The sequence below is a fragment of the Erinaceus europaeus genome, chromosome 1 (assembly GCF_950295315.1).
Source record: "Erinaceus europaeus chromosome 1, mEriEur2.1, whole genome shotgun sequence".
NCBI classification, from domain to species: domain Eukaryota; kingdom Metazoa; phylum Chordata; class Mammalia; order Eulipotyphla; family Erinaceidae; genus Erinaceus; species Erinaceus europaeus.
The window spans coordinates 87,869,071-87,891,004 of record NC_080162.1 but is presented as its reverse complement, the minus strand read 5'-3'; the positions used below and the strand labels follow the sequence as shown (position 1 = coordinate 87,891,004).

The 21,934-nt window shown below is 42.4% G+C and overlaps 2 protein-coding genes across 12 annotated transcripts in view; both read right to left on the bottom strand.

Moving 5' to 3' along the window:
* The window catches only part of IFT52 (intraflagellar transport 52), a 53,129-nt gene extending 37,368 nt beyond the window's left edge, over positions 1 to 15,761 (bottom strand). The window contains exons 1-5 of one of the 5 annotated variants that reach the window (XM_007535266.3): positions 15,610 to 15,761; positions 9,376 to 9,500; positions 6,377 to 6,464; positions 1,772 to 1,901; positions 1,175 to 1,250 (exon numbers count right to left, since the gene is read on the bottom strand). In XM_007535266.3, coding sequence (XP_007535328.1) covers positions 1,175 to 1,250; positions 1,772 to 1,901; positions 6,377 to 6,464; positions 9,376 to 9,500; positions 15,610 to 15,630 — 440 coding nt within the window. In that variant the 5' untranslated portion in view covers positions 15,631 to 15,761. Of the gene's footprint in view, positions 1 to 1,174; positions 1,251 to 1,771; positions 1,902 to 6,376; positions 6,465 to 9,375; positions 9,501 to 15,609 lie in introns of those variants that run through there. The other 4 variants (XM_060190320.1, XM_060190335.1, XM_060190327.1 and 1 more) reach the window with 4 other exon arrangements.
* An 833-nt stretch (positions 15,762 to 16,594) lies between these two features.
* Positions 16,595 to 21,934, bottom strand: part of SGK2 (serum/glucocorticoid regulated kinase 2) — a 43,289-nt gene continuing 37,949 nt past the window's right edge. For all 7 annotated transcript variants that reach the window (XM_060190438.1, XM_060190432.1, XM_060190421.1 and 4 more), the window contains one exon: positions 16,595 to 20,268. In XM_060190438.1, coding sequence (XP_060046421.1) covers positions 20,104 to 20,268 — 165 coding nt within the window. In that variant the 3' untranslated portion in view covers positions 16,595 to 20,103. The remainder of the gene's footprint in view (positions 20,269 to 21,934) is intronic.

Genomic DNA, 21,934 nt, shown 5'->3' with positions numbered 1-21,934 from the left:
ATTGTTACATGCCAATGAGTAAGAAGTAAGAGTAAGAAGTAAGGTTTGAGTAAGAAGTAAGGTTTCAAAAGATGGGAGAAGTGGTCTGGGAGAGTGGCGCAGTGGATAAAGCATTGGATTCTCAACCATGAGGTCCTGAGTTCGATCCCTGGCAGCATATGTACCAGAGTGATGTCTGGTTCTTTCTCTCCTCCTATCTTTCTCATGAATAAATAAATCCTTTAAAAAAATGGGAGAAGTTTAATTTGATGGATGAACAGTAACATAATAGAATACATTATAATAAAATAAAACTGAGAAAAATTACTAAAAATAGTGAGAAAAAAAGAGAAAAATCATTTAAATCACTTACAAAGCCATTCCTGTCTCTTTTTAAAAAACATTTTACTTATTTTATTTTTTATTGGGGGTTAATTATGGCTTACAATTGATGATCAATACAGTAGTCGGTACATATGTAACATTTCTCAGTTTTCTGCATAACATTTTAACCCCCCACGTAGGTCCTCCTCTACCATCATGCTCCAAGACCTGAAACCCTCCTCCCCTACAGAGTCCTTTACCTTGGTGCAATACAACATACTTATTCTTTAAAAAAATATTTATTTATTTATTTTTGTTGCCCTTGTTGTTTTATTGTTGTAGTTATTAATGTCGTCATTGTTGGATAGGACAAAGAGAAATGGAGAGAGGAGGGGATGACAGAGAGGGGGAGAGAAAGATAGACACCTGCAGACCTGCTTCATCGCCTGTGAAGTGACTCCCCTGCAGGTGGGAAGGCGAGGGCTCGAACCAGGATCTTTATAGCAAGCGGTCCTTGCGCTTTGCGCCACATGCACTACTGCCCGACTCCCACACCATACTTATTTTAATGAGAAAGACCCCAAAGCACTGCTGACGATGGTGACTGAACCTGGTACCTTGGAACCTCTAGCAAGAAAGTCTTTTTGCTTTATTCTGTTTCCCCAGCCCACTGTCTCCTTATTTTTTTTTTTCTTTGTTTGTTGTTGTTGTTACAAGACTTAACCATTCCAGGCCAACTTTTTCAGGCAGAATGAGAAAAAAAGGCAAGGAAACCATACCACTGATGCTTCCCTGGGTTGCACAGATGACAGAGCAGGTACCCTCTCAGGTGGGCTAGCTTGCCTGACACTTCTGCTTTCACCATGCTTACCTGTTCAAGACTCCATTGGAAACAAGAGCTTCTTTTGGGTGGAAATATTTATAATATACATTTCTAACCACAGCGTCTTTAGGGAAGAGAGAAAGGTACATTTTACAACAGATTAGAAGTATGTTTTATTATCAATGTATACAAACTCTGACCTGAAAGAAACCCCAAGACTGTCCTAGTCCCTCTCCTTTCATAAATGTTAGAAGCTGAGGGAGGCTGGGTGGTAGCACACCCTGCAGAGCACACAACCATGCATAAGGACCTGGGTTTAAGTCCCTGGTTCCCACCTGCAGAGGTGAAGCTTCACAAGTGAAGCAGTATTACAGGTGTCACTCTTTCTCTCTCCCTCTCTATCCCCCATATGCTCTCAATGTCTGTCTCCATCAGGAAATTAAAATAAAATAAAATAAAATAAAATAAAATAAAATAAAATAAAGGAGTATGTGTGGGGGGGGAAGAATCCTAAACCCAGAGGATCAGACTACCAGTGAGATCAGAATGTCAAACACACATCCTCGTCCCATAGCTTTTCCATTGAACTATAATATGATTAATAAATAAGAAATCATTGCCTCCTTTATAAGTAACAATAATTACCATTATTAACCATGATTCCATATTCTTCTAGAAGGAAGTTGATATTGGTGTCAAATCTGGATTCCCCACCTTCTCCTAGCATCACAAAGATATCTCCACCACCTTCAAGGTATTTCTTCAGGACTTCAAACTATGCAAAAAGGAAAAACAATCTATGAATCTACCCAAAAGATTTCTGTTCAAAATACTATGTATGGGAATGGGGCATGGGCATGGGGCATGGGAGGGTGTGTGTTGCATAATAGTTATGCAGAAAGACTTTCATACCTGAGGCTCCAAAAGGCTGAGGTTCAATCCCCCACAAACCACAAACCAGAGCTGAGCTCTGGAAACAAAAACCAAAAAAAAAAAAAAACTATGGATAGGATAAAATTATAACTAGCTGACAAATGTAAAGTTCAAGTCTACAAGGTATTTAAATACAAACACGAAGCTCCAAGAATATCAGGGCATTTCACACCCCTCCCAGGGAGAATTTCTCTTTAAATCATTGACTAATCGGGCCATACTGAGAAGTACATCGTGTCTGTTTATCTCTGGGGGAAATTCTTGTTTTTATAAAACAAGGGAAGAAAATCTAGAGCTGATTTTTTTTTTTTTTTTAACCAGAACACTGTCAGTTCTGGCTTATGGTGGTGCGGGGGATTGAACCTGGGACGTTGGAGTCTCAGGCATGAGAGTCTGTTTGCATAACCATTATGCTATCTACCCTCCGCCTTAGAGCTGAATTTTTTTACCCTATCTGAGAAAATCTGGCACAGGTGGTCTAAAACAATAGCTCCTCAACTTTTCTTCAAGGATGTCATCGAAAGACATATTTATATAATTATAAAACATACCCCTAGAAGGTAAAGACTTTAAGGATAAGAAAAGTGCAAATTATAAATTCAATTTCCTTCTGCTACTCTTGTGATTGATTCATCACATATGTCCCACTGGAAAGCCACTGACCCAGAGTGACCCTGCTATAGCACAGCCTGCTTGTTACTACACACTCCCTGTACTTCCTTCCACTCCCAACCCCTAAAGACAAAAAACCTAGTGCAATAATTAACATTACCAGAGAGGTTTGTCCTCAAGTCAGACATCACTTCACAGACTCTGGACTCTGAACAACACACTGTCCTGTTCATGATAATTCTGCATACTTATTTAACCTTTGCTTAAAATGGCCAGTTTAGGGGCCAGGCGGTAGCTCATCTGCTTGACCACACACACACTACCATGTACAAGGACCCAGGTTCAAGGCCCCTATCCGCACTTGCAGGGGAGAAGTTTCATGAGTGGTGAAAGAGGCCTACAGGTCTCTCCACACCCACCCACACCCCTTTCAATATCTCTATCAAATTAATTAACTAATTAATTTAAAATGTCACATTTAAATAAAGGTTTAGTTTATATATGCTTAGACATTAACATTCTGAAATATACACATTCTCATATTCCTTCTCTCTCCTTTTTTTCTTTTTTCTTTTTTACCAGAGCACTGCTTAGCTCTGGCTTACAGCAGTGTGGGGGACTAAATCTGGGACTTTGGATCCTCTGGCATAAGAGGCTCTTTTCATAACCATTATGCTTTCTCCCCCACTCTGGAATATGCATATTCTAAACATTTACAATTTAAAGCAAATACATGTTTCTGTAAGTCATCTTCCTCTATTTTTTAAAATATTTTATTCCCTTTTTGTTGCCCTAATTTTTTATTGTTGTAGTTATTATTACTGTTGTCATCGTTGGATAGGACAGAGAGAAATGGAGAGAGGAAAGGAAGGCAGAGAGGGGGAGAGAAAGACAGACACCTGTAGACCTGCTTCACTGTCTGTGAAGGGATCCCCCCCCTGCAGGTGAGGAGCCAGGGACTCAAACTGGGATCCTTATGCCGGTCCTTGCACTTTGCGCCATGTGCACTTAACCCGCTGAGCTACCGCCAAACTCCCCTTCCTCTATTTTTTTTTTTTTTAAGATAGAATGGCAGAGAGATAATAAGAAAGACAGAATGGCAGAGAGATAATAGCATTAAAGCTTCCTTCGGTGCTGTGAAGGCCAAGCTCGAAGCTGAGTCAAGCATGTAATTTTATTTATTTATTTATTTGTTTGTTTGTTTATAGGACTTATTTCTTGGGCGGAAGAGAACCAGGGAATCACTCTGGTACATCTGATGCCAGGGATCAAACTCAGAACCTCATACTTGTAAGTTCAACACTTTAACCACTGAGCCATCATCCTGGGCACATGCCTTTAATTTTTCTACATTACAGTGAGGACACTGAGTTGGTTTTCATTTTTGCTTGTTTGTTTTTAATGGTGGTAGGTTATATTATGTACACTTTTCAGTTCTGGAACATAAAGGTGGGTTAATAATAATAGTAGACACTTACGTGGCAGGGGTGGGAAGTTCAGTCTGGGTTACCTGGTAGTAACTGAATGCTAGCTCCAGGCAAATAATAAAAGCTAATGTTGCTGAAATGGGAAACAGGAAGACTGAAATTACCCTAGCTTCTAACTTGATTCTAGCACCTAAAATCTAACATATGATACCTGTTCGATAGTTTCTGGAGGACAGAAGTTTCTGGAGGACAATATATATATATTTTTAAAGATTTTATTTTTTTAAAGATTTTATTTATTAATGAGAAAGACAGGAAAGAAAGAAAGACTCAGACACCACTCTGGTACATATGCTGCCAGGGACTGAACTCAGGACCCCATGCTCGAGAGTCCAATGTTCTATCCACTGTACCACCAACCAGACCACAATAAAATGTTTTTTTAGCCAGATTATTACTCAGCTCTGGCTTATGGTGGTGCTAGAGACTGAACCTGGGACCTCATAGCCTCAGTGATGAGTATTACACCATCTTCCCAGTCATAGAGGACACCACTATGGAGGAGTTATGTAGTCCTTGACAGGCAAGCTGATCCCTAAACTAGTCCTAGGCCAGTAGTAATGACCAGGAAAGACATGATGTCAACTCTGAAAAAAGAACTTTCCAAGCTACTGGGATCATCCCAGAGGAAGAATTAAAAAAAAAAAAAAATAGGAGAAGAAGGAGGAGAAGAAGGAGAAGAAGAAGAAGGAGAAGAAGGAGAAGAAGAAGAAGAAGAAGAAGAAGAAGAAGAAGAAGAAGAAGAAGAAGAAGAAGAAGAAGAAGAAGAAGAAGGAGAAAAAAAAAGAAAACAAAAAACAAAAACTGCTGGTTCTTCTCTTTCCATCCCACCTTAATCCAATTATTAAAAAAGGTGAGGGACCTTCCCAGTGCCAGGCACTGATCTGGCAAGACGACATTTTGTTAGGTTAAAGTTCCAAAGAAGTGGCCCAGGAGGTAGCTCAGTGGTCCCAACTTCTAGCCCCAGCATCACATGTGCCAGAGTGATGCTCGGGTTTCTCTCTTCTCCTCCCTCACCCCACAAATAAATAAATCTTTAAAGTTCCAAAGAAGTAAATATGGCTGTCAATATGTTTTGGATGCAATCAACTTCCACCTTTGAGAGTCTGAAGTAAGGTTTGGTCTGGCACCTATCCTCTCTTAGAAAAAAAAGACAGCAGTGTTTGAGCCTCTCTATATATACCCTGGTTTTCCTGAAGCTGCTTGCTCCTTGGCAAAGGCCTATTTGGTCACTTCTCTCTAACTTTCCTAGGTGGAGAAGGAAGGTTGGAGAACTATAGGAAAGTAGGGCCAAAGCCCAACAAATAATAAAATATTTCTTTGCAAACTACTGCCATATATATATGTATTTCCTTCAGGGTCTCTCTTTTTTTCAAAGAAACATTTTATTTTATTTTATTTTATTCCCTTTTGTTGCTCTTATTGTTTATCATCATTATTGTTATTAGTGCTATTGTTATTGATGTCATTGTTGTTGGATAGGACAGAGAGAAATGGAGAGAGGAGGGGAAGACACAGAGGGGGAGAGAATAGACACCTGCAGACCTGCTCCACCGCCTGTGAAGAGACACCCCTACAGGTGGGGATCCAGGGGCTCGAACCAGGATCCTGATGCTGGTCCTTGTGCTTTGCGCCATGTGTGCTTGACTCGCTGCACCACCGACCAGCTCCCAAGGGTCTCTTTTTTAAAAGTATTTATTTTAGTTATTGCTTATGAAAGAGAGACTAGATCTACACAAAAATAGAGAGATGGTAGGTGGAGACCAGGGAATATAGAAAGCACAGGGGATCAAGCCAGTGCTAAACATTCCATAAGCCAGCTCTCAGACCAATTAGTTTCCCTATTTTTCAAAGGAAGCATATATCAATGAATAATGGCTAATTAACCTGCATGTGTCTGGCATTTTTTAATGCATTATCTCATTTAATCATCACAACAGCTACCTTACGGCAACAAAATAAATAATAAAGAAGGATTTAAATTCAGGATTCCAAAGTTGAAGTTCCTAAGTATCTCATATTCCTTCTTTTCTTTCTTCTCTCTTTTTTTTTTAACCAAGGAACTGTTCAACAATGGCTTATGGTGGTATAGGGCACTGAACTTGGCTTTGGAGCCTCAAGCATAAAAGTTTTTATTTGTTTGTTTGTTTGCATTACCATTATGCTATCCTCTCCACCTTCTCATTACTCATATTTCTTCTGTAAGAATATTTCTTACCTCAGCTGCAGTAAATTTTTCCCGTGGCCCAGCTGTTATCCACAGTTTCACCCCAATTAGCTTCTCAGATGTGATTTCATCTTTTAAGCTGGAATATGATTTTAAAAGCACATGTTAGACCTATAATCTAAGCCAATTTAAGGTATTTTTTAGACTCTAGGCTGTATGAGACCAAAGGCCACAGGCAACAGGCACTGAGATGAAGGGATCTAGAAGTATCTGGTCCAGTTTTCTCCCAAAGTGAGACTCCACTTTCTAGACCTGTCCCAGAGTAATCGATTTCTAATTAAATATTTTCTTTTCTTTTCTTTTCTTTTTTTTTTTTGCCGTCAGGGTTATCAATGGGGCTCGGTGCCTGCACCACGAAACCACAGCTCCTGGTGGTCATTTTTTCCATTTTATTGGATAGGAAAGAGAGAAATTTAGAGAGGAGGGGGAGATAAAGAGGAAGAGAGAAAGATAGACACCTACAGGCAGGGAGCTGGGGGCTTGAACCAGGATCCTTGCATGGGTTCTTGTGCTTCATACTATGTGTACTTAACCTGGTGCACCACTGCCCAGCCTGATTTCTAATTAAATACTTCCTTTTTTTAAAAAAGCTTTTTTAATGTTTATTTATTCATTTTCCCTTTTTGTTGCCCTTGTTATTTTATTGTTGTAATTATTATTATTGTTGTTATTAATGTCTTCGTTGTTGGATAGAACAGAGAGAAAGATAGACACCTGCAAACCTGCTTCACCACTTGTGAAGTGTTGCCCCTGCAGGTGGGGAACCAGGGGCTCGAACCGGGATCCTTACGGTCCTTGCGCTTTGCGCCCAGTGTGCTTAACCAGCTACGCTACCGCCCATTTGGGAATCTTCAGTGCAGAAACTCAGGGGGTAGAATAGCTTCCAGGTTCCCTGATAAACATGGGCTGAGAATGGGCTAGACTTAAGGGTGACCTCTCACCCAAGTGATGGGAAGATCAGCATATGGAACTAAGAAGGCCCCAGAAGAATTAGCGCAAGGACGGGCATAAGGTTCAAGCCCCCAGCTCCCCACCTGCAGGGGGTCGCTACAAGAATGGTGAAGCAGGTCTTCCGGTGTCTATCTTTCCCTCCCCCTCTGTCTTCCCCTCCTCTCCCCATTTCTCTCTGTCCTATCCAACAATAATAACTACAACAATAAAACGACAAGGGCAACAAAACGGAAAAAATAAATATTAAAAAAAAATTATACATATACACAAAGATAAAGAAATACTTTCATTTTTCTTCTCCCTATTTGTCCTCACCAAGGCTGTACTGTTCTGGGCTTTTTTGTTTTTGTTTTTTGTTTGTTTTTGTTGCTATTTTTTTAATAGAAAGAGAGACAGAGAGACAGAAGTAGGGAGATATCACAGCCCCAAAGCTTACCCAAGTGCAGAGGAGGGAGAACTTGAACCCAGTCAGGTGTATGGCAAAGCAGGCACATTCCCATGTGAGATATCTTGCTGACTCTCTTTCCCTAAATTGAAGTACTGACCCAAGTTAACACATGAAGAAATCATTTGCCTTTTTAAAAAGTTTATTAAAAAAAAAGAAAAGTATGTATGTGAGGAGAAGGTGGGTAGGAGAAGACTTAGCAGTAAAGCACATGTTTTATTATGCTTGAGGCTCTGAGATCTTTCCCAGTACCACATGGGATCACCTTAAACAGCACCAAAGAAACTCTGGCTGGTGGTGTGGTTTATTTCTGGTCCCCTCCCCCTTGTTATTTCTCTTCTTCTCTCTCTAAACAGAGGATTGAAAAGTTGGACCAGAGAAATGGCACAGCAGTATCAAACATGTGTGAAGCCCTAAGTATATTCTCTAGCACTGCATTAAAAAAAAAAAAAGGTTAAGCGCAGGTGGCGCAAAGCACAAGGACCGTCAGAAGGATCCTGGTTCCAGCCCCCGGCTCCCCACCTGTAGGGGAGTCACTTCACAAGTGGTGAAGCATGTCTGCAGGTGTCTATCTTTCTTTCCCTCTCTTAGTCTTCCCCTCCTCTCTCCATTTCTCTCTGTCCTATCCAATAACAATGACATCAATAACAACAATAACTACAATAATAAAACAACAAGGGCAACAAGAGGGAATAAATTTTTTTTTTAAAAATTATGTGGTAGAATTTTTCTGATTTTTATGACCATGTGCTTGTGCCAGCTTTGACTTTTATTTTATTTTTTAATACAGAAAGAGGGAGAGAGGAGAGACACCACAGCATCACCTATGGAGTTTCCCGTGGTGCTGTCCTTAGTGCTCCCTTGTGGTATCGGGGCTCAAACTTGGTATTCACATATTGTACAGTATGTGCTCTGCTAGACCTATCTCCTCACCAATAACATAGCTACTGCTGGACAGTATTTCTTTATTTTCACAGAACCAGCAATGGGCCAGGGAATTGTGCATGTGTACTGTCAAAATTAAGCAACCTTCCCTGGTTAAATTTTGCTCTGTTTTTAGAAGGGAAGGAGAGAGGGGGAAGAGAAAGAGGAGGAGGAGAAGGAACCACAGGACCATTCTACCATCCATGGAACTTTCCATGATGCATCCATGTGGTGTTGGGGCCCAAACCCAGGGCACTGCTCATGGAAGACACACATTCTACCAGGTGAGCTATTTCTCGGCCCTCTGAACAATCTTTAAATTGAGCTCCTCCCACCTAAACTGCCTATCTTACAGAAGAAAATTAAAATGTTTCAGAGTGAACAATACGCTATTATTAAGAAAGGAAAACAGGGGGCCAGGCAGTGGCGCACCTTAAGTGTTCACATTACAGTGCACAAGGAACCAGATTCAACCCCTTGGTCCTCACCTGCAGGGGGAAAGCTTCATGAATGGTGAAGCAGGGCTGGAGGTGTTTCTTCGTCTCTCTCTCTCTCGCTCACCCTCTCTGCGTCCCCCCAATTTCTCTCTGTCTCTATCCAATAATAAAGAAAAGAGAAAGAAAAGAATTAAAAAAAAAAAAAAAAAAAGGAAAACATTACACAAGGTCACCTCTGAATCTTCCAATTACTCCGAAGTTTTTTCTGCATGGATTTATAGCCATTGTTGGTGCTAAATACTTCCTTTTTGTACGCATTGAAAAGAATGGTACTTCGAAGCTCTTTGTCCATGGTTACCTTTGGGGAGAAAAAAAATAAGCAGAGGGGGAATCAGAAATGAATAATAATAATAATAATAATAATATCTGTTTCAAAAGAAAAATCCCAGAAGGAATGCTAGCCTTCTACTTCTAATTTATCAAGAGAGGCAGAGAGATGCAACCTAGCTATAAAAATCTCTACAAGTACCAAACATTAACAGTGAAATTATCTGATGCAGAAAACTGGGTTTCTCAAAAAAAAAATTGCTGATAAAAGTGCTACAAAGATAATTATTCTAGGAGCACACCTGGTTAAGAGCACATGTTGTAATGCTTAAGGACCCAGGCTCAAGCCCCCAGTCCCCACCTGCAGGGGGAAAGCTTTGCAAGTGGTGAAGCAGTACTGCAGGTGTCTCTGTCTCTTTCCCTCTCTGTCTCCTCCTTCCTCTCAACTTCTGGATATCTCTATCAATAATAAAAAAATAAAGATAATTATTCTAAAACAAAGATTTTTTACTTAATAATGTCAGAGAAGAGGGGACAGGCAGTACCACACTACAGGGATCCAGGTTCAACTCCCCATCTGCACCCTCCAGGGGGGAAGCTTCATAAGTGGTAAAGCAGTTCTACAGGTGTCTCTTTCTTCCTCTCTATCTCTTTCTCCCTTCTCAATTTCTCTCTGTCCTATTAAATAATAATAATAAAGGAAAAGAATGGCCACCAGGAGCAGTATACTTGTGCAGGCACTGAGTCCTAAAGCATCTAGAGTCACTCTGGCACATGCCAGGCTGGAGACTGGACCTAAGACCCCATCCTATATGCCCAGCACTCTAGTAACTGCACTAGCACTCCTCAAGCCACAGAGATCATTCTTGAATATGCTTTTGTGTTTTGTAGAATTCCTGTTACTACTAATGGCTAAGTAAATTATCTCCAGTTTGCCCTTCAAAAAGTTGTACTTTCTTTTCTTCCACCGACTCACATTTTTCTTTCTCTCTCTCTTTCTCTCCCCTTCTCTCTCTTTCTTCCTTTCTTTGTTTTGCCTCCAGGGTTATTGCTGGGGCTCAGTGCCTGCACCATGGATCCACTGCTCCTGGAGGCCATCCCCCCCCTCTTTGTTGCCCTTGTTTGGGTTATTATTGTTGTTGTTGATACCCTTCGTTGTTGGATAGGACAGAGAGAAATGGAGAGAGGAGGGGAAGACAGAGAGGGAGAGAGAAAGACAGACACCTACAGACCTGTTCACTGCCTGTGACTCCCCTGCAGGTGGGGAGCCAGTGGCTCAAACAGGGATCCTTATGCTGGTCCTTGTGCTTTTCGCCACGTGCACTTAACCCGCTGTGCCAACGCTTAACTCCCCAACTCTCACATTTCTATTTACACACTATTCTATTCTATTTCCCATCTTTTTCACCTTTGCTAAAAAGATAGTCTCCATAAAAAAAGCTCATATTATTTAAAAAAAAAAAAGTTTTGTAGATGTCCAGCTAGAGAAATAGATCAACTGTTACAGGGTGTAAGGCTTGAAATCAGTGAACTGCCATCTTTTACTGTGTATACTGGCCACTTGTACTTCTCGGAATTTCTCCTTTTTAAAAAAGTATTTATTGGGAGTTGGGCGGTAGCGCAGCGGGTTACGCGCAGGTGGCGCAAAGCACAAGGAACAGCGTAAGGATCCTGGTTTGAGCCCCCAGGTTCCCCACCTGCAGGGGAGTCGTTTCACAGGTGGTGATGCATGTCTGCAGGTGTCTGTCTCTCCCCCGCTCTGCCCTTCCTTCCTCTCTGCATTTATCTCTGTCCTATCCAACAACGATGACAACAATAACAACAGCAATAATAACTACAACAATAAAACAACAAGGGCAACAAAAGGGAATAAATAAATAAAAAAAATTTTTAAAAACCTTTTTAAAAAGTACTTATTTACTTATTTTACCAGAGCACTGCTCAGCTCTGGCTTATGTTGGTGCTTGGGAATGAATCGGGGACATTTGGTATCTCAGGCATAGAAGTTTATTTGCATCCCCATGATGCTGTTTCCCTAGCCCTTTGAATTTATTACTTTTTAATTAATTCATTAATTAATTTGCCACCAGGGCTGTCATAGAGGCTGAGTCTGCATTGTCCCTCCACTTCAAGTGGACTTTTTTTCTTTTTGATAAAGAGTGACAGAGAGAGGAGAGATACCACAGATCACTCCATTGCTTGTAAAGCTTCCACTGTGGTAGCTAGGGCCATGAACCCAGGTCTATGTGAACAGTAAGGTATGCACTCTACTAGGTAAACCACCTTCTGACACACTCTTCTGAAATTCTTACTCATATACTCAGCTCATATAAACTTACTTTTTTTTTTTCATTTTTTACTTTAGTTTGTTCCTGGGGTCTCATGCATACACAATTTCACTGCTCCCAGCTGCTTTTTCACTCAATAGAGCGACTGAGATCGTATCATGGGAGTTTCATGGTGCTGAGTTTCATGGTGCTGAGACTTGAACCTGGGCTATGTACAAGTAGGTACCCTTCCAGGCGAGCTATCTCACTAGACCTCTCATGAGGCCTCTTTCTTTCTTTCTTCCTTCCTTCCTTTTAAAATATAATCTAGCTTTTGTAGTCCCCCTTTTTTTTTTCTTTCTAATTTTAATTAGCTAGGACAGGGAAATTAAGAGAGGAGTTGGAGCTAGAGAAGGGGAGAGAAAGATAGATACCTGTACACCTGTCTCATTGCTGGTGAAGCATCTCCCCTGCAGGTGGGGATGGGGGCTCAAACCTGGGTCCCTGCGCTTGGTAATATATGCACTTAGCAAGTTGCAACACCAGCACCACCAGGCACCATGCCCATTTCTAAAGATTTAAGTTTTAGTCCATCTGGGATTTATTTTGTAGCTCAAAAATGAGTTTTTTTTAAATTATCATTTATTATTGGATAGAGACAGAGAGAAATTGAGAGGGGAGGGGCAGATAGAGAGGGAGAGAGACAGAGAGACACCTGCAGCCCTGCTTCACCACTTGTGAAGCTTTCCCCCTACAGGTGGGGACCAGAGGCTTGAACCTGGGTCCTTGTGCATTATAACATGTGCACTTACCCAGGTGTACCACTGCCTGGCCCCTCAAAATGAATTTCATGGTTATACTTCTTAATTACTAGAAAGTGACTGATATCACCCAACTCTCAGAAGAGAGGCTGGGCCAACCTATTATATCACCCAAGGAAGACTGGTCCTGAAGTGAATGCAGACTAGAATGTTCCTAGCCGTGACCATGGATTGTGAGCATAGACCAACAAGGACTAGAGGCTCCTGTGCTAAATATGAATAGACATGGGCCTTAGGTCAGACTGATGGGGTTAACAGTATTTATATACTCTTTTCATATTTGGGAGCTACTCTCTGCCCTAATTCCGCTTTCTAGTCCTATTCTCAACTCTGCCACCATCTTCCCAGACAAACTTTTAGTCTAACTATTAGGCTTAGGCAAAAATTACTAAAGTCAAGGGCCACATGGAACAGACCTAAAAAAGACTTCTCAGCTTCCTCCAACACAAAGACCCCTAGTTTCATTTGCCCTATTCCAACCTTTGGGTGCCTGTTTATTGAACAACTTGCTTTATATCATACTGCCATTTAGCCACCAAGTTGTAGATGTTACCATGGTGTCATCCTGACCTCCCTGGATAGACAACCTCACCAATGTGTCCTGGAACCCCACCTCTTCTGAGCCCTACCCTAATAGGGAAAGATAGAAACAGGCTGGGGGTATGGATCAACCTGCCAACATCCACGTTCAGTGGAGAAGCATTTATAGTGGCCAGACCCTCAATCTCTGTACCCCATAAAGAATTTTAGTCCATACCAGAGAGAGATAAAGAATAGGGAAACTTCCAATAGAGGGATGGGATGCAGAACTCTGAAGTTGGGAACTGTGAGGAATTGTACCCCTGTTATCTTACAATCTTGTTAATCAATATTAAATCACTAATAAAATTTTTAAAAAGTTGACTGATATCAATCCATCATTTCATTTTTTTTTCAGTTTATTTGATCATTTTAATACAGGAAATGCCAGACCAATCAACAGGGACACAACGGGCCACACCCGTGCTATGGACGGTGCTCTGGCCCGTGGCACTGGGCTTGCATGCAAGTCCACAGGCAGGTTGAGAGTGCATAAATACCACAGAACAAACGAGCTCAGGACGGGGCAATCCATCATTTCTATGTTGTTTCAAAATAAACCTTGACTATGTATCAAACATCTACAATTATCTGGATCATATTCTGAATTCTATATATGCTTTCTCTAAAATCCTGATTTGTTCATTCAGACACACATACACACACATTTGTTTTTGTCATCTTCAGGGCTTCACCACTCTGGGTTGACTTTTGCAGAAAGAGAGGAAAGGAAAACACAGGACCAAAGCTTCTTTCAATGTGGTAGGGACTGGATTCAAACCAGGGTCAGGCACAGGACATAACAGCACACTAAATGAGCTAGTTTGCTCACCCTATTACATTAATAACTGTAGCTTTATATTATGTCATAAATTCTGGTGGTGCTGACAGGACCTCCCCCCTCTTATTTTATTTTTTTTACAAGAAAAAAATCTCAGTCTCATTTCTCCCCATTGAACTTTAAAATCTTTTATATTTGGGAGTTGGGCGGTAGCACAGCGGCTTTAGCGCACATGGCGCAAAGCGCAACGACCTGCGGAAGGATCCCGGTTCGAGCCCCCGGCTCCCCAACTGCAGGAGAGTCACTTCACAAGCGGTGAAGCAGGTCTGCGGGTGTCTTTCTCTCCCCCTCTCTGTCTTCCCCTCCTCTCTCCATTTCTCTCTGTCCTACCCAACAACAAAGAGAGACAACAATAATAATTACAATACAGCAACAAGGGCAACAAAAGGGAATAAATAAACAATAAAAAAATACTTTTCTTTACTATATCACTATTCAGCTCTGGCTTATGGTGGTGTGGGGGATTGAACCTGGAACTTCAGGCATGAGTCTGTTTGCATAACCATTATGCTGTCTACCTTCCACCTCTTTAAAATCCTTTCTAAAAGACACTATTGTGGTCCGGGAGGTGGCACAGTGGATAAAGCATTGGATTCTCATCCATGAGGTCCTGAGTTCAGTCCCCGGAAGCACATGTACCAGAGTGATGTCTGGTTCTTTCTCTCCTCCTTTCTCGTGAATAAATAAATAAATTCTTTAAAAAAAAGAATTTATTTATTTATTTCTTTATTTCTTTATTTATTTATTTCTTTATTTCACAAGACAAAAGATGCCAGAACAGCCCTCTGCCATGTGCAGTCCTGGTTATGGAACTTGAGCTGGCAGGTCCAGAGCTCCTGGCCACCTCCCCTCGGGATCCCACCCTGCACCTATTCCTATCCTGTCTGGTCCATGTGCGGACTTGCTTTCACAGTGTGAGCAAACAATACAGTATTCGGCTTTGTCGGATGTCTTTTTTCTTTTTTGTTTTTGTATATACAGAAATCAAGTGGGTAGAGAGAGACAGAGAGAGGTGAAAGAGAGGGAGAGAGACATCTGCAGCCCTGCTTCATCACTCGTGAAGCCCCCCCCACCGCCCCTGCGGGTGGGGATGGGGGGGAGGCTTGAACCCGGGCCCCTGCGCACTGTAATGTGAGCCCTCAGCCAGGTGCACCACCACGCGGGTCCTGACGGATGTCTTATTGAATGAAGCCTTTATGAAGACGGTAACCGCAAGAGGTGTGGCTTCCTTATGCCACAATGAGCTCATGTCTGCACCGTATAATGTTTTGCTTCCTTAGACCCGACTAGGATGTCCGTCAGTCATGTTTCTGCTTTTGCCACGGTCCAGATCCTAGGAGTTAGAGTCCTGGGAGAGGACATGATGACAGTTCTGTGGATACTTTTCCGATTATCTTTCGTAACTCAGCGGGGGACGGCTAGAACCCACCCACCCACCCCCTCGCGGCCCCGGGAACAGTCAAGGTTGGGAATCCAGGCCTACACCTGCTGCCCAAATGACTTTCATCGACTAGATCTCGATTTTTTGTAAACTGACCCAGAGGCCTCAAGCACAGTCCGGGACAGTAGTCCCGGATAGTCCTCACTAGCTCTAGACCGCCTTAACACCCCCGACGGCCCCTCGCCGCTTACCTGCGGCTCCGTGACCACCATCTTCACCTGACGCCGCCCAGCATCCCGCCGCCAGGTATCCAAGGCCGCCTAGCAACCGCTGGAGACCAAGCGCGCCCCGGGAAGGAGTGGACGGGGCGTGAACCTAACGTCACGCCAAGCGACGTGATGACGACAGAGCAGAAGGCGCCAATTCGCCTAGAGCGGCGGGGGGGGTAGGTCTGTGGGGAGGGCGAAGCTAATGGTGACTGTATCAAAATTCTGGATGAGAAAAATAAAACAGAACATGGGGTAATTTTAAGCCAGGGAATAAATGATTTTCATTTTTTCCTTTTAATATAACATCTTAATGAAGACTAAAAATATGGTAAGTTTCAATAGTGCAAACTCCGTCTCACCTCGAAGATGACGCTCAATGAATGGTTCCGGCGGGGGCGGGGCCGAGGGGGGCGGTAGGACCCGCGCGGTGTCTGTGCGCAGGCGCAGTGAGGAAGAGCCGGTGGTGGCGGTAGGGGGCTTGGTCTTGTGGTTGCCGCCTATCAACCTTCTTGATAGAGCTCTGTTAAGTGTTCGGGAGGAGGGTGGACAGGTGTAGTGGTGAAGATGCTAACACGAGGTAGCTCTTTCAGATCGACCCGCAACGCCGAGCGCTGAGCGCCCCGGTGCCAAGGATCCCTCCCTCTAGGCGTCCCTAAGTGTGTGTATGGAGGGGTAGGTGGGGATTAGATCCAGCCAGATCTTCCCCCCCAAATGTGGGAAAAACACGATTAAAGGGCGCGCGGTGAACGGAGATGTGAAAGAAGAGTAGTATTCGTTTAGGCAAAGACTGGGAAAGGGGCAGTTTACACAGAAGGAATTGATTTTGCGAGAGAGCCATCACTATGGAAATGAGAAGCCTGACGCCACCAGGAACCACACACAGGTCAGCCTTGTCCCCAAGGCAGAGCTCCGTGCGGCTAGAAGGCAATGCCACCCTCTGATTCCAACCAAAAGCAGAGACAGCCAACCAGTTTTGATTTTGCATTTATGTTTGTTGCGATCTTTAACATATACAGAGAAGCAGGTGTATTAGGGTCTTTAAACATACAAGTCCGGTCGCCTTTTCAGTTACTGCCTCTGCAAAGTTTTTTTTTTTTCCCTAATGGGAAAAATGGTTGCGAATTCTCTTGCTGCATTATGGTGCAAAATTGGAATTTGCAAAATCCAATCTCTAATTTGCTGGGTGACCTTGGTTCAAGTTGCTTAGTATACCTCAGTGTATGTCCCTTATCTGTAAAGTGAGGTTAATAATTTCTAAATGCTTGCTTATTGTGAGGATTGGAGATAATGCAGATAAAGCTTAGACAAGTGTACATGAGCAACTCAGTTATACAATATTTTTTCTCTTCATTTGTCATTTTCTATTCTGGTGAAAATTTTGTGATTTTTACAGTCATGACTATTAGGAGTTAAACCATAGTGTATTGCATACTTTTGACAGTACTATCATCTTTCTGAGAATTCTTTTTTTTTTTTTTTTTTTACCAGAGCACTGATCATCAGCTCTGGTTTACAGTGGTGCAGGGGATTGAACCTGGGATTTAGCTTGGAAGCCTCAGGCATGACAGTCTGTTAGCATAACCATTATGCTATCTACCCCTGCGACAGTTCACATCTTTTTGCCTTAGGAAGTTGGAGAGATTTTGGCCTCTCCATTTTATTTCACATGTCCCAGTGTAAAGATGGAAATCTAATCAGAGCATTTCTGTGTTCTTGGCACATGTGAAAGGATAACAGTAACTCTTCCTTTATCTCTAGTGGGATAGTGTCAATGCCATTAATACTATCCACCTTCCAGCTTCATGTCCTACAATTCCTGGGGTGAGGGGAGACATGCTGGGTAAACAAAAATGGAAGGGGCAGAACAGGTTTGAGTTAAGAGGAAATGGCTATAAAATCAGTAAGACTCATGAATATTAAAACAGTTTATCCACTGTCCACAAGTCAAAAAGATAATAAAACCACTCTGAAGTAAGTGATGAGCCATAGATTTGTGAAAAAGAAAACAATTTTCCACTAAAATAAGGCAGCATGATCCAGTCAGAAAGTTCAAGGTATCCTGGGGTTCATGAGAGTTTAGATGCTTATGCTCTATCCAGTCAGAATTACTTTTAGAAATGACTAATCTTGAACACATGGAGCTCCATCAATGGCATCAGAGGCTCTTCCTACCAAGACTGTGCCCCTCTCTGTCCAAGACCTGGGCTGTAGCCCATGGTCCTAGAATTGCCAAATTTCCAAAAGCATGTGAGGTGGGATACAACTTGAACTTGACAGTCAGACTCAGGCCATGAGTGAGCAGTTGAATGTTTTCTTTTCAAGACCCCATTTCACCATGCTTATTCCAACCAATTTCTAACTTAGCTCTCAGATTTTTGTTGTTTACCATTGAAATTCCTCTGATGCTCCTAATGGACACTTTTTTCCCTTCCATTCTGAGAGGGAGGGAGGGAGGGAGGGAAGGGGAGAGAGAGAGAGAAATGACAGCACAGCATGCTCTACCATTTGCAAAGCTTTCTCTGTAAGCAGTGTTCCTGTGCAGGCCAAGGGCTCAAACCCAGGTCTTCATGCATGATAATGTGTGTCCTTGCTACTAGGTGCTCCCTCATTAGAGTGTGTTTTTTTTTTTTTTGCATTTTTTAAATTATATTTAAAATAAATTTTTTTATTGGACAGAGAAAGTGAGAGAGAAAAGGAAGATAAAGAGGGGGAGAGAGAAAGCTGCAACATTGCTTCACTGCTTATGAAGTCTCTCCCCTGCAGGTGGGGACCAGAGCCTTGAACCCAGGTCCTTGTGTACTATAACATGTGTGCTCTATCAGGTGCACACCACCACTTGGCCTCATCAGAGTTTTTTTTTTATATTTTATATTTTATTTATTTATTTATTTTCCCTTTTGTTGCCCTTGTTGTTTTTCATCATTGTTGTAGTTATTGTTGTTGTTAGATAGGACAGAGAGAAATGGAGAGAGGAGGGCAAGACGGGGGGGGGGGCAGAGAAATCAAGATACCTACAGACCTGCTTCAACGCCTGTGAAGCGACTCCCCTGCAGGTGGGGAGCCAGGGGCTTGAATTGGGATCCTCATGCTGGTCCTTGTACTTTACACCACGTGCACTTAACCCATTATGCTACTGCCCAACTCCCCACTCATCAGAGTTTTTACAATCATTCTTGTTGGATCTAATAGCCAGAATAAGAGAAACAGAAACATAAATGGTGCATGTGCGAGCCCTGGAGGAAACTTATATGGCTCCAAGTTCCAGTTCTGCTCATCACTAGCAATGTGAACTTCAAGAAAGGAAAAACTTCTCTGATCCTGTTTGATTGGTGAAAGGGAGATAACAATAGTTTCTACCTTAGAGATGATTGGATGGAAACTGATAGTAGACTAGGAAGAGTCTAACACAGAAACTGGTTCAGCATAAGCAGGTGTTCTGAAACTGACTTCCGTTAACTAGGGGGAAAAGAAAAGGAGTGTGTCCAAGGATCAAATGTTTACAAAGTCAATGAGAAAGCTAGAAATGGAGACTACATCTTCCTGGGACTCACAGGAAGTAGTTGCTGTTGCCACAGATGCCCTAATGTTACAGTTGGCTTTGTGGCCACTTCTGCACCAGGAATTTGATGTTTTGGAGTACTACAGTCACAACTATCACAAGAAAAAGAGCTCTTCCTTACTTTCTTGATTCAGAATCTGGCACAGATGCATCTCTAGGCCACATGCCTGGCCCTAGTTGCAGAGGAGGCTGGAAAGTCAAAATCCAGGATCTTCAGCTACTACAAGTGGAGGTAGTTATTGGTCCTCATGAAGGCTCATTAAAGTAAAAGATTCCCTGAATATTGGCAGGAGTTTAGATGCCAGGCGGACAAACTAACAGGTGTTTGATATCATCTACAATGAAGACTGTCACCACCAAAAAAAAAAGAAAGGAAAGGAAAGAAAGGAGATAGAAAGATAACAGCAAGGTAGACATATAAGAGTGTTGAGTGACAATTTGATTTCTATGGTCTTATCTCTGTTCTTTTACACAAGATCAAAATCCAAACACCAAGAGGTCCAGGGTAAAGAGTACTAATTGACTTTCCCAACATTCCCTTAGTATCCAGCCCCTGTGCTATTAGGGGCTGTGATGTAACCAACTAATAAGCCACATATCCCAGCCTCAATCACAGGCAGCAGTCACTGGGGAGGTGCTGTAAAGGTGACTTTTGCTCTCTCTTCCTTTCTCCCTGCAAAGAAGTGGTGGTTGGAGCTCTAGTAACCTTCTTGGAATAATGCCATAACCCCAATATTGCTAGCCATTTCCTAAGAGTAGCAGAGCAGAGCTATTCAGAGACATTCAGGAAATCCCTGAATGTCTGAAGACATGGGGACCAGCCCCGGACACCTAACACCATTCTTTTCCACAGTGGACAGAGTGCTGTTAGCAACTGCAGATGATTCCTTTAGTGATTCCACAAGGGGGTGTCTCTTCTAACAATCCAAGATGGTATCATTCTCAGGTGCATAGGAAAAGCCCAAAAAGGCACTTGATCCCCCTGAGCTGCTGGCCATGGTGTCAGGAGTGCAGCCAATGGACTTTGATACTGCTTCCTGTGTGAATTCTGGATCAAAGTGCTTCAAGTCAGCAGGACCTGCCTGTAAAAATAAGTTAAAGGTGAAAGAAGGGAACATTGGTGTCAGAGCAGCCAAAGGAATCCATACACCCCAACAGGGTATGTAAAGCCTCCCCTCTGAGTGTCCTATGGACACCCTAACTTAACTGTCACTTTCCTAGGCATTTACATTTGTTATTTTATTACAGGAGGTCCAGAGAACACATAATTCCTCTAAACCCTGGCTCACTAGTCCTCAGATCCCATGATAATCTTCAGACAAGTCTGGTCAGTCTATTTTTTTTTTTTTGACATTGTATTTTAATGAGAGAGAGAGAGAGAGAGAGAGACACCAGATCACTGCTTAGCTTTGACTCATGGTGGTGCTGGGGATTAAACCTCAGACTTTGGAGCCTCAAGCATGAAAATCTTTTGCAAAAACCATTATGCTGTCTCTCTAGTTCTTGGTCAACATATTTAATAAATGCTCATCAGAGACCCATCCTGGCATAATACTGGAGAACAATGTAGAATGAATGCCCACTTTCATGGAGTTTCTGTCAGATAGAGGGTAGGAGGATTTATAGTACACAGGTACACATCAGTAGGCCTTACAGAGAAAATAAAACAGGGTAAGAAGGTAAAGATTGACTGGGAGGGGGGGTCAGGTAGTGACACACCTGGTTGAGCATGCATGTTACAATGTGCAAGGACCCAGGTTCGAACCACTAGTCCCCACCTGCAGGGGGAAAGTTTTGCGAGTGATGAAGCAGTGTTGTAGGTGTCTCTCTCCCTCTCTATCTCCTCCTTCCCTCTCGATTTCTGACTATCTCTATCCTGTCAATAAAGATAATTAAAGGGGAGTCGGGTGGTAACACAGTGGGTTAAGCGCATGTGGCACAAAGCACAAGGACTAGCATAAGGATCCTGGTTCGAGCCCCTGGCTCCCCACCTGCAGGGGAGTCACTTCACAGGCAGTGAAGCAGGTCTGCAGGTGTCTATCTTTCTCTCCCCATCTCTGTCTTTCCCTCTTCTCTCCATTTCTCTCCTATCCAACAATGATGACATCAATAACAACAACAATAAAACAATGCAATGAAAGGGAATAAATTAATAAATAAAAAAATTTTAATTGTTTTTAAAAAATCATTAGAAAAATCAAAAAAGAACATCAAAAAAGGTTGGGAGGTTTTTTTTTATTTATTTATTTTTTTAGCTATTTTGCAAGAAGCTGTGACTGTAGAATTGTCACAAATTTTCCATTTTCTTATTCAGAAATGGGGCCAGATTCTTTGTCCTTTTAGTGTGGGTTCATCACATGACTTGCTTAGGTCACATTACTAAATGTGACAGAAGCCCAAGATTGGAAAATGAACATCAGTAGTTGTTCTCTTTTGCTGCACTTGGACCCCAGGGAAGACTGTGTCAACAGACCCAGGCTGACCTGCTGGAGCATCAGAAGCTTCATGAAGGAGCACACAGCTGCCTGCCAACTGCCAGAAATGTGAGTGAGGCAATTCTAGAACACCATAGCCAGCTGCCCACAGACAGGAGTCCAGCAGAGAGCTGCTTTGATCAAAGCCTGATATATATATATATCCTCACCACTCATCTGAGTAAACTTTTTAAATTGTTTAGCACTGAGGCCTATTTGAGTGCATGTTACCACATACAAGGAAGGACCTGGGTTAAGTCCCTGGTCCCCACCG